Source organism: Notolabrus celidotus, chromosome 21, assembly GCF_009762535.1.
Source record: "Notolabrus celidotus isolate fNotCel1 chromosome 21, fNotCel1.pri, whole genome shotgun sequence".
In the NCBI taxonomy this organism is placed as follows: Eukaryota; Metazoa; Chordata; class Actinopteri; order Labriformes; family Labridae; genus Notolabrus; species Notolabrus celidotus.
The window spans coordinates 542,313-554,812 of NC_048292.1; the positions used below are offsets into that span (position 1 = coordinate 542,313).

The 12,500-nt window shown below is 45.0% G+C and overlaps 2 protein-coding genes across 2 annotated transcripts in view; one reads left to right on the forward strand and one right to left on the reverse strand.

The window, feature by feature from the left end:
- LOC117805425 (plexin-B2-like) overlaps positions 1–12,500 on the reverse strand; it is a 316,173-nt gene that overhangs the window by 273,119 nt on the left and 30,554 nt on the right. The gene's annotated exons all lie outside the window — the stretch shown is intronic.
- The window catches only part of usp6nl (USP6 N-terminal like), a 25,537-nt gene that overhangs the window by 2,012 nt on the left and 11,025 nt on the right, over positions 1–12,500 (forward strand). Inside the window, exons 2-7 of the mRNA XM_034674155.1 lie at positions 137–282; positions 2,108–2,217; positions 4,842–4,890; positions 5,734–5,854; positions 11,643–11,737; positions 11,985–12,050. Of these exons, the coding sequence (XP_034530046.1) occupies positions 137–282; positions 2,108–2,217; positions 4,842–4,890; positions 5,734–5,854; positions 11,643–11,737; positions 11,985–12,050 (587 nt within the window). The remainder of the gene's footprint in view (positions 1–136; positions 283–2,107; positions 2,218–4,841; positions 4,891–5,733; positions 5,855–11,642; positions 11,738–11,984; positions 12,051–12,500) is intronic.

Below are 12,500 nucleotides of genomic sequence, written 5' to 3' on the forward strand. Positions count from 1 at the left end.
TCTTTCCTTCTTTCTCTTTCTTCCTTTCCTTCTTGACTCCCCATCATAAGTCAGACCTTCTGTAAAGCTGGTGCATCAGGCAGAGACTGTATAAATCTTGTCTCCAGGTGTTCCTGAGGACCCGCTCCTCTCTGAGACGTCTCTGAACCCCCTGCTGTGTGTTTTGTCTTGCAGCTGACGAGGAGGATCTATAAGGGAATCCCTCTGCAGCTCCGAGGGGAGGTGTGGGGTCTGCTGCTCGACATTCCCAAAATCAAGGAGGAGAAGAAAGACTACTACGAGGTAGAGATTGAAACACTCCACACTCCGGCTCTCTCTTCATAAAACCAGTCCATCTTTCATCGCTGCAGCGCCCTCATAAAGATTCATAAGTGACCCAGCAGCACCTCTGCTTCATCTGATTCCTCCGACGAGGCTTAATTGTGTTTATTGTGAGTCTGCACGGCTCGCTGCAGCTCCCTCTCCTTTCTTTTCTTCTTCTGCAAACTTTGGACCTCATTAGAAAGTTTAGCTGCCAGGATCAATAACACGGCTGCCTTCTGTGGCTGCGTGGAAGTTTCCTGGTAATGAACAGAGCGCACGGAGACGAAACAAGCAAACAGAGCGGGAAATAGAAAGTGGAAGCTGTGTCCATTATTATACGTTTTGTTTGAGGAGAGCGTTCAGAGCAGGAAGATGAGGAATGTGAGGTCTGAGACGAAGAACTGATCATCTGAGCTTCAAAGTGAGGAACATGTTAACTTCTACATTTTCATCCACAGAACCTGAAAGGGAAAGGGTCGAAGATTTCCTCGTATAGTTTTTCTGCAACCAAACAGAATAAACGGACCAACAAACATCAAACTAAATGATCTCACTGTGAGAGTAACGTTCAGTAATGCAACATGTTTGAATTTGCATTCTTTAAAGGTGACATATTCTGCTCTTCTTCATCAACATATATTGGTCTAAGAGGTCCCCAAAACATGTCTTTAAAGTTTATTGCTCATAAAAACACTTTGAAATCAGATTTTGGTCTGCCTGAAAACCCCTCTTTTTCAGCCCTGCTCAGAACAGGCTGTTTTCTGTGTCTGTGCCTTTAAATGAGAATGAGCTCTCTGACCACGCCCCCTCAGGAAGTGGGTGTGGTCTCGCCTGTCCAGCACGTTGATCTAATGTTTACATGTTGGCTGAATATACACGGCTGCTCACAGACCTGCGTTACTTCAACCCTCTGAATCTGATCCAGAATCTGATCCTGACGGAGAGGCGCCTGCAGCAGGACCTTTCTGAACCATTGGTCACAGATTTAGTGTTTCTTGTTGTTTTATTTGTCAGCATGTCGACGTGTGTCTTGGTACACAGCTACGACATGTAGCTATGTGGCTATGCTAACTAGCGCTAGCACTTTTCCATGATAAATAAAAATCCTCCACTAGATCTTCAAATCTGCAGACGTGGGGAGTCAAAGCGACCTTTGTGTTTATTAAGACAGCCTACAACTAGCATGCCTCCCTCCTAAGCTCCTTGTTAGCACACATGTGTGCAGGGAATGAAAAACGGAGGAGGGGTTGAGTTGTATTTTATACAGTCTATGGGCTGAACAAGCTCCGAGCTCTGACTTCCTGTTACAGACCGGATGGCGTTGTGACGTATGAAAAACACTGAAAACTGAAACGGCTGGTTTCAGCACACATTTACAGAAAGGTGGAGAAATCAGAACAGGGGCAGAATGGAGTCTTTGACTTTTCAGGGGGTTTGTAGACAGGGACACAGATTTCAGGGAGAGAACCATTAAAAAGTCCATTGTGCATGATATGTCACCTTTAAAACTGAATTTGCAGCCTTTAAAGCTTCTACCTCTCCTCTGTAAGGTCGTGCAGACTTCTCTTCAGACAGCACAGACTCAGATATCCCTGAGATGATATTTGCCCCGGGCGGTGCTGCAGAAGAAACCAACCTGATGCAACATAAAAACAAACTCAGCATAATTTTCTTTAAGGAGAAATCACCCATTGCATCTTTAAAGTGATGATTCAACACGACACAGTTAATGTCTGAGTATCCAGCAGTCTTCCTCCGTCACTGATGTTCGTGTTTCTTTCTTCTCTTCTGACGTTTTCTGCAGAAATTAAAAGCCCGAGCCCGAGGCGTCTCGCCCGACATCCGCCAGATCGACCTGGACGTGAACCGGACCTACAGGGACCACATCATGTTCATGAACCGCTACGATGTCAAGTGAGTTCTGAACTCAGAAACTTCTTATTATAAAGTAAAGGCAAGGCAAGGCAAGGCAGCTTTATTTGTATAGCGCATTTCATACACGAGGGCAACTCAATGTGCTTTACATCAAAACATTAAAAGCATTGGAGACATTCAGACAAGCATAAAAGAACATAATTAAAATGACAAATATGATAAAACAGAAAAGAAAAGGAAAATTAGAAATATATTAAAAATTACATTAAAATGTTAGTTTAAAGTGGGTTAAAATAATCTAAGATAGGAAGGCAGTGGTAAATAAAAAAGTCTTAATCTTTGATTTAAAAGAGGTGAGAGTTGGAGCAGACCTGCAGCTTTCAGGGAGTGTGTTCCAGATATGTGGAGCATAATGACTAAACGCTGCTTCACCATGTTTCCTTCTGACTCTAGGGACTGAAAGCAGACCAGTACCTGATGATGACATCAGAGGTCCAGGTGGTTCATAAAGTAGTAGCAGATCAGCCTAAACCATTCAGGTCTTTATAAACCATCAGCAGGATTTTAAAGTCTATTCTCTGACAGACAGGAAGCCAGTGTAGAGATCTAAGAGCTGGAGTAATGTGGTCTACTTTTTTGGTCCTTGTTAGGACTCGAGCAGCAGCATTCTGTATGAGCTGCAGCCGTCTGATGGACTTTTTAGGGAGTCCTGTAAAGACCCCGTTACAGTAGTCTAGTCTGCTAAAGATAAATGCATGGAGGAGTTTTTCTGCATCCTGCTGAGACATGAGTCCTTTAATCCTTGATATATTCTGAAGGTGATAGTAGGCTGACTTTGTAATTGTCTTAATGTGGCTGCTGAAATTAAGGTCTGAGTCTAAGACTACACCGAGGTTTCTGGCTTGGTTTGAACATTTCATCATTGCAGATTGGAGCTGAGCAGTAACCTTTAACCTTTCTTCCTCCAAAAACAATCATTTCAGTTTTTTCTTTGTTTAACTGAAGAAAGTTCTGTCTCGTCCAGTCATTGATTTGTTCAATGCATTTACTCAGTGTTTGTATGGGACTATAATCCCCTGGTGATATGGTGATGTAAATGTGTGTGTCATCTGCATAGCTATGGTATTGTAAAGCTCCTCTGAGGAAGTCTAGGTTTGTGCAGGGTTTTGGCGCCCCCTGTGGACAAAGTGATACATCTCGAGCCGTCTTTATTTATGTAACACCTTTCATACATTCAAGCATGCAGAACTAAAGTCCACACAAAGAACAGAGACAGAAAATAACAGCAATAGGTAACATGATACAAGACTGAAACAAGATAGAGGAAAGTCATTTAAAATGATTAAAAATAAAATAAAATCAGCACAATAAAATACAATAAGATGAATACCAATAAATACAAGAAAAACATTAAAATAAAATCAAGTGAATAAAATCAGATAAATACCAAAAGTATATAAAATCATTACAATAAAATAAATAAAATACAATCTGATGAATACCAAAAAGTAAATCAAATCATACAATTAAATAAATAAAATAAAACCAGAAAAATACCAAAAAGTAAATAAAATCAGTACAATAAAATAAACAAAATACAATAAGATGAATACCAATAAATACAAGAAAATCAGTAAAATAAAATCAATAAAATAAAACCAGAAAAATACCAAAAAGTAAATAAAATAGCTACAATAAAATTAATAAAGTAAAATCAGATAAATACCAAAAAGTAAAATTAAAATAAAATGACATAAAATCAGATAGAATAAAAAATACAATAAGATAATTGTAAATCAGTTGTGAGTTGTGTAACACCTCACTGCAGCTTTTACCTGCATCAAAAATAACTCAAAGAAATTATCATTCATGTCACTGATGGGTTCTTTCTTTTAAAGGTCACACAGAAGCATCAGTTTCACTTTCAGTCCATTTTATCACCAGTTAAAATTCCTTACTGGAGCTTTAATCAGGCGACATAAAGCAAAGCGTTCAGGGTTTATTAAGACCAAAAGAAACAGATGAACACTTAAACAGATTACAGGAGTATAAGCAAATACAACACAGTCTTCATTGAGGGTTTTATTTCCTAAACTTGAACTCAGCTGAAATGTTAAAGTGTTCTCCTTCATAGAAAATACCAAACTAAAGCGTTAAAGCTCACGTCCACGTCACATTACTTGATTTAATCTCCTGTTACTTGCACTCGATGAAGTATTTCTCACTTCCTGTGCACCAGAAGCAAAGAACAGATCTCTCACCTCTCCGACACGAACATGAGAGAAAGGTTACAGAACATTACGGAGCAGAGACACCGCAGGAGTCTGCACTTAGCAGCAGAAATAGAAGCAGAGAACAAAGAGCAGAGGGTAATTACTACGTATATGCACATTTCAGTCTCTACAGGAGCGCAAGAGACCAGAAGTACATGCTTTAGTCTTTAACGTATGGAGAGTGTAACTCTTCAGGTAACTCTGGTATTCCTAAAACATGAAGTGAGAGCGTCCTGATGTGGAAGTAAGACGACTCATGTCCTCTTTTTCAGAGAAACACTTCCTTTGTTTTCACGTTAAAGATATTTAGTTAGAGTTTGATGATCCTGACTCTGTCCTGGATGATTTTCAGGATCTTCTGTTAATGATTTTCTTTGTTTGTGTTCTCAGGCAGCAGGCTCTGTTCCACGTCCTCACGGCGTACTCCATGTACAACACGGTGAGTCACTCTCTCTCTCCCTGTGTGCAGGAAACGGCCAAGGATACTCTGCTTCACTGTCTTTGTGAGGAGCAGCGTGTGTCCGTCTATTCTCTGCACACATCCAGGAGCTCTTTGTTCTCAAGGGCTGGTTTCTACGCTCTTACTTCAGGTGTTCGATGCTCGTTCTAAAGCAACAAGGACGCCGACACCGTCGACAAATAATCACAGAGTCCCTGCAGGATGATTTAGAATGAGCTCCCTTTGTTGTACAATAACAGCATTAAAGTGTAGACATCAACATGTTTCTCTCTGCTCGGCGTCACTCAACAGATTTAAACTGATTCCTTTAGTTAACGTTACAAGCTTCTCTGGATTGATCCAGAATCTGCACACACAGGAGCAAAAATCCTCCGGTCCTGAAGGAGAGGTATTGATCTGTGATTAAGAACACACGTCTGATACGCAGGACGTCTAACAAGGAGAGCTCCACACATCGATTTAATGTGAAGTTTCTTTAAAGTAATCAAAAGAAACTTTCTGAAGACGTCCACAGAGATGAACTGATCGCACAAACTTCACAAACTTCACAAACTCTGGAGGTTCACACATTTTACAGAAGAATGGAAGTTTATACCGTAATATTCAAAGAGCTTCATACGAGACTGTAAAACATCATGAAGGGCAGAAAAATAAAAACTTTGATTTCTGACTCTGGGGACGAAGAGCTGAACATACACGCTTTACTACGATACATAGAGATTAAAGTAAAGAGTGTTTGTCTCAGAAACACAGGCAGGAAGGTCATCATCTCCTCTGACTGTGTGTGTGTGCGTGCGTGTGTGTGTGTGTGTGTGTCTGCAGGAGGTGGGTTACTGTCAGGGCATGAGTCAGATCACGGCTCTGCTGCTCATCTACATGAATGAAGAGGACGCCTTCTGGGCTCTGGTCAGACTGCTGTCAGCACCGAAGCACTCCATGCACGGTAACCAACACACACACACACACGCACACACACACACACACGCACACACACACACACACACACACACAAACACACACACACACACATCCACGCACACACACGCACACACACAAACACACACACACGCACAGAGGGTTACAGTTAGAGTAAGGGTTACAGCTAGGGTTAGGGTTACAGCTAGGGTTAGGGTTAGGGTTAGGGTTACAGCTAGGGTTAGGGTTACAGCTAGGGTTAGGGTTACAGCTAGGGTTAGGGTTACAGCTAGGGTTAGGGTTAGGGTTAGGGTTACAGCTAGGGTTAGGGTTACAGCTAGGGTTAGGGTTAGGGTTAGGGTTACAGCTAGGGTTAGGGTTAGGGTTAGAGGGTTACAGCTAGGGTTAGGGTTAGAGGGTTACAGCTAGGGTTAGGGTTAGGGTTAGGGTTACAGCTAGGGTAAGGGTTAGGGTTACAGCTAGGGTTAGGATTAGGGTTACAGCTAGGGTAAGGGTTAGGGTTACCGCTAGGGTTAGGGTTAGGGTTACAGCTAGGGTAAGGGTTAGGGTTACAGCTAGGGTAAGGGTTAGGGTTACCGCTAGGGTTAGGGTTAGGGTTACAGCCAGGGTAAGGGTTAGGGTTAGGGTTAGGGTTACCGCTAGGGTTAGGGTTAGGGTTACAGCTAGGGTTAGGGTTCGAGGGTTACCGCTAGGGTTAGGGTTAGGGTTACAGCTAGGGTAAGGGTTAGGGTTAGGGTTAGGGTAAGGGTTAGGGTTACAGCTAGGGTTAGGGTTAGGGTTACAGCTAGGGTAAGGGTTAGGGTTAGGGTTACAGCTAGGGTAAGGGTTAGGGTTACAGCTAGGGTAAGGGTTAGGGTTACCGCTAGGGTTAGGGTTAGGGTTACAGCCAGGGTAAGGGTTACAGCTAGGGTTAGGGTTAGGGTTAGGGTTACAGCTAGGGTTAGGTTTAGGGTTAGGGTTACAGCTAGGGTTAGGGTTAGGGTTAGGGTTACAGCTAGGGTTAGGGTTAGGGTTAGGGTTACAGCCAGGGTAAGGGTTACAGCTAGGGTTAGGGTTAGGGTTAGGGTTACAGCTAGGGTTAGGGTTAGGGTTAGGGTTACAGCTAGGGTTAGGGTTAGGGTTAGGGTTACAGCTAGGGTTAGGGTTAGGGTTAGAGGGTTACAGCTAGGGTTAGGGTTAGGGTTACAGCTAGGGTTAGGGTTAGGGTTAGGGTTACAGCTAGGGTTAGGGTTAGGGTTACAGCTAGGGTTAGGGTTACAGCTAGGGTTAGGGTTTGAGGGTTACCGCTAGGGTTAGGGTTAGGGTTAGGGTTACAGCTAGGGTTAGGGTTAGGGTTAGAGGGTTACAGCTAGGGTTAGGGTTACAGCCAGGGTTAGGGTTACCGCTAGGGTTAGGGTTACAGCTAGGGTTAGGGTTAGGGTTAGGGTTACAGCTAGGGTTAGGGTTAGAGGGTTACAGCTAGGGTTAGGGTTACAGCTAGGGTTAGGGTTACCGCTAGGGTTAGGGTTACAGCTAGGGTTAGGGTTAGGGTTAGGGTTACAGCTAGGGTTAGGGTTAGAGGGTTACAGCTAGGGTTAGGGTTATGGTTAGAGGGTTACAGCTAGGGTTAGGGTTAGGGTTAGGGTTAGGGTTAGGGTTACAGCTAGGGTTAGGGTTAGAGGGTTACAGCTAGGGCTAGGGTTAGGGTTAGGGTTAGGGTTACAGCTAGGGTTAGGGTTAGAGGGTTACAGCTAGGGTTAGGGTTAGGGTTAGAGGGTTACAGCTAGGGTTAGGGTTAGGGTTACAGGGTTACAGCTAGGGCTAGGGTTAGGGTTAGGGTTAGGGTTAGGGTTAGGGTTACAGCTAGGGTTAGGGTTAGGGTTAGGGTTACAGCTAGGGTTAGGATTATAGGGTTACAGCTAGGGTTAGGGTTAGGGTTAGAGGGTTACAGCTAGGGTTAGGGTTAGGGTTACAGCTAGGGTTAGGGTTAGGGTTAGAGGGTTACAGCTAGGGTTAGGGTTAGGGTTAGGGTTACAGCTAGGGTTAGGGTTAGAGGGTTACAGCTAGGGGATAGGGGTAGGGTTAGGGTTAGGGTTACAGCTAGGGTTAGGGTTAGGGTTACAGCTAGGGTTAGGGTTAGGGTTAACGCTAGGGTTAGGGTTACAGCTAGGGTTAGGGTTAGGGTTAGGGTTAGGATACAGCTAGGGTAAGGGTTACAGCTAGGGTTAGGGTTAGGGTTACAGCTAGGGTTAGGGTTAGGGTTACAGCTAGGGTCAGGGTTAGGGTTAAAGCTAGGGTCAGGGTTAGGGTTACAGCTAGGGTAAGGGTTAGGGTTAGGGTTAGGGTTACAGCTAGGGTTAGGGTTAGAGGGTTACAGCTAGGGTTAGGGTTAGGGTTAGGGTTACAGCCAGGGTAAGGGTTAGGGTTAGGGTTAGGGTTACAGCTAGGGTTAGGGTTAGGGTTACAGCTAGGGTTAGGGTTAGGGGGTTACAGCTAGGGTAAGGGTTAGGGTTACAGCCAGGGTAAGGGTTAGGGTTAGGGTTAGGGTTAGGGTTAGGGTTACAGCTAGGGTTAGGGTTAGAGGGTTACAGCTAGGGGATAGGGGTAGGGTTAGGGTTAGGGTTACAGCTAGGGTTAGGGTTAGGGTTACAGCTAGGGTTAGGGTTAGGGTTAGGGTTAGGGTTACAGCTAGGGTTAGGGTTAGGGTTACAGCTAGGGTTAGGGTTAGGGTTAGAGGGTTACAGCTAGGGTTAGGGTTAGAGGGTTACAGCTAGGGTTAGGGTTAGGGTTACAGCTAGGGTTAGGGTTAGGGTTACAGCTAGGGTTAGGGTTAGAGGGTTACAGCTAGGGTAAGGATTAGGGTTACAGCCAGGGTAAGGGTTAGGGTTAGGGTTAGGGTTAGGGTCAGGGTTAGGGTTAGGGTTACAGCTAGGGTTAGGGTTAGGGTTACAGCTAGGGTTAGGGTTACAGCTAGGGTTAGGGTTAGGGTTAGGGTTACAGCCAGGGTTAGGGTTAGGGTTACAGCTAGGGTTAGGGTTAGGGTTACAGCTAGGGTTAGGGTTAGGGTTAGGGTTACAGCTAGGGTTAGGGTTAGGGTTAGGGTTACAGCTAGGGTTAGGGTTAGGGTTAGGGTTACAGCTAGGGTTAGGGTTAGGGTTACAGCTAGGGTTAGGGTTAGGGTTAGGGTTACAGCTAGGGTTAGGGTTAGGGTTAGGGTTAGGGTTACAGCTAGGGTTAGGGTTACAGCTAGGGTTAGGGTTAGGGTTAACGCTAGGGTTAGGGTTACAGCTAGGGTTAGGGTTAGGGTTAGGTTACAGCTAGGGTAAGGGTTACAGCTAGGGTTAGGGTTAGGGTTACAGCTAGGGTTAGGGTTAGGGTTACAGCTAGGGTCAGGGTTAGGGTTACAGCTAGGGTCAGGGTTAGGGTTACAGCTAGGGTTAGGGTTAGGGTTACAGCTAGGGTTAGGGTTAGGGTTACAGCCAGGGTAAGGGTTAGGGTTAGGGTTAGGGTTACAGCTAGGGTTAGGGTTAGAGGGTAACAGCTAGGGTTAGGGTTAGGGTTAGGGTTACAGCCAGGGTAAGGGTTAGGGTTAGGGTTAGGGTTAGGGTTACAGCTAGGGTTAGGGTTAGGGTTACAGCTAGGGTTAGGGTTAGGGGGTTACAGCTAGGGTAAGGGTTAGGGTTACAGCCAGGGTAAGGGTTAGGGTTAGGGTTAGGGTTGGGGTTACAGCTAGGGTTAGGGTTAGAGGGTTACAGCTAGGGGATAGGGGTAGGGTTAGGGTTAGGGTTACAGCTAGGGTTAGGGTTAGGGTTACAGCTAGGGTTAGGGTTAGGGTTAGTGTTAGGGTTACAACTAGGGTTAGGGTTACAGCTAGGGTCAGGGTTAGGGTTACAGCTAGGGTTAGAGTTAGGGTTACAGCTAGGGTCAGGGTTAGGGTTACAGCTAGGGTCAGGGTTAGGGTTACACACCTGATAGTCCTTCCTGGTTACATTTGGGACATCCATGTTATGAGTGGAGGGGCAGATATCTTCTAACTTCTTAGTAGTAAAGATATCAATTCCAACAAGGTGAACCTTTGCGTGTCCATGCTTGCCAGTCTTGGAGGTAGGGTTAGAGTTAGGGTTACAGCTAGGGTTAGGGTTAGGGTTACAGCTAGGGTTAGGGTTAGGGTTACAGCTAGGGTTAGGGTTAGGGTTACAGCTAGGGTTAGGGTTTGAGGGTTACCGCTAGGGTTAGGGTTAGGGTTAGGGTTAGGGTTACAGCTAGGGTTAGGGTTAGGGTTAGGGTTAGGGTTACAGCTAGGGTTAGGGTTACAGCTAGGGTTAGGGTTACAGCTAGGGTTAGGGTTACAGCTAGGGTTAGGGTTAGGGTTATGGTTAGGGTTACAGCCAGGGTTAGGGTTACAGCTAGGGTTAGGGTTAGGGTTAGGGTTACAGCTAGGGTTAGGGTTAGGGTTAGGGTTACAGCTAGGGTTAGGGTTAGGGTTAGAGGGTTACAGCTAGGGTTAGGGTTAGAGGGTTACAGCTAGGGTTAGGGTTAGGGTTACAGCTAGGGTTAGGGTTAGGGTTAGAGGGTTACAGCTAGGGTTAGGGTTAGGGTTACAGCTAGGGTTAGGGTTAGGGTTAGAGGGTTACAGCTAGGGTTAGGGTTAGGGTTACAGCTAGGGTTAGGGTTACAGCCAGGGTTAGGGTTACAGCTAGGGTTAGGGTTACCGCAAGGGTTAGGGTTACAGCTAGGGTTAGGGTTAGGGTTAGGGTTACAGCTAGGGTTAGGGTTAGGGTTAGGGTTACAGCTAGGGTTAGGGTTAGGGTTAGGGTTACAGCTAGGGTTAGGGTTAGGGTTAGGGTTACAGCTAGGGTTAGGGTCAGGGTTAGGGTTACAGCTAGGGTTAAGGTTAGGGTTACAGCTAGGGTTAGGGTTAGGGTTACAGCTAGGGTTAGGGTTAGGGTTACAGCTAGGGTTAAGGTTAGGGTATCAGCTAGGGTTAGGGTTAGGGTTAGGGTTACAGCTAGGGTTAAGGTTAGGGTTAGGGTTAGGGTTACAGCTAGGGTTAGGGTTAGGGTTACAGCCAGGGTTAGGGTTACAGCTAGGGTTAGGGTTAGGGTTACAGCCAGGGTTAGGGTTACAGCTAGGGTTAGGGTTAGGGTTACAGCTAGGGTTAAGGTTAGGGTTAGGGTTAGGGTTACAGCTAGGGTTAGGGTTAGGGTTACAGCCAGGGTTAGGGTTACAGCTAGGGTTAGGGTTAGGGTTACAGCCAGGGTTAGGGTTACAGCTAGGGTTAGGGTTAGGGTTACAGCCAGGGTTAGGGTTACAGCTAGGGTTAGGGTTAGGGTTAGGGTTAGGGTTAGAGGGTTACAGCTAGGGTTAGGGTTAGAGGGTTACAGCTAGGGTTAGGGTTAGGGTTAGGGTTAGAGGGTTGGGGTTGGGGTTGGGGTTAGGGTTAGGGTTGGGGTTGGGGTTAGGGTTAGGGTTAGAGCTAGGGTTGGGGTTAGGGTTAGATTTATTTCATGATCGGTGTTGGCGTTGGATCATACATACATATAACCATAGAAACATTCAGAAAGACAAACGTACACATAGTTACATCATTTCACAACCATGAACATATTTCAGTGTTTGTATGTGTACGATAGAAGGTACTAACAAACGTGTCTTTTTAAATGTTTAATAGTTGAAACACAACACATGCACTTTCATGGTTTAACTCATGTTGTTGTGACACGACTCAGATTATGAAGTCCTTTATTTAACGTTCATTCATAAACACATTCACGTGTGAGTGTCAACAGATGTGTTCCTCTCCTCTCCTCTCTCAGGTTTCTTCGTCCCCGGTTTCCCGAAGCTGATGCGTTTCCAGGAGCATCACGACCGCATCCTGAAGAAGACGATGCCCAAACTGAAGCAGCACCTGGTGAGACACACGGACCTGCTGCAGCCTTTAATAATGCAACAAGTGCTGAAACGAGCGCTGAATAATGCAAGGAGAGCTCATTACAGCAGAAATAAACCCAGTGGATAATGTTAATGCTGTTTAGAGTCAAATATTTATCCTACTCTTTGCACATCATCATAAATTCATGCTGCGATGGATTGCTGACGTTCCCTCCCCTTTTTTTTCGCCGTGCACTGGAAACATCTTGTTTTTGTTTTTGCTGCAGGACAACCAGGAAGTGTTCACCAGCCTGTACACCATGAAGTGGTTCTTTCAGTGCTTCCTGGACAGAGTGAGTACATCCAGGACACAGAGCTGCTTCTGTCCGCTGCGTTCTTCTTCCTCAAGCTGACTGGAACATTTCTTTTTAAAGTCATTTCTTTATATGAGCTGATTCCTCCTGAGTCAGAAAATCCATGTGAATGATGTTTTCTTTAGAGCTTTTTGGAGTGAAAGCAGCAGAACACGATTCAGTCCGAGGCTTTCATCAGACTTTATCTTGCACCAAAACGATGCCCTGAAAAAAAGGAGACATATGCAAGTTAGAGAAGTGTCTGAATGCTTTATTTACCCTCCTCTCTTTCCTTTTCTTTACTTGTTTGTTCTGAAAACAAGAACACAAAGTCAAGAAATGCTCAAGAGGAAGTTCACTTTAATCTTTGCAACATGACGTGCAGAAAGTGATCTGTTTTCAGGGATAAATCTGTCTGTATTTGATCTTTTTTAAACTTGGAATAAGATT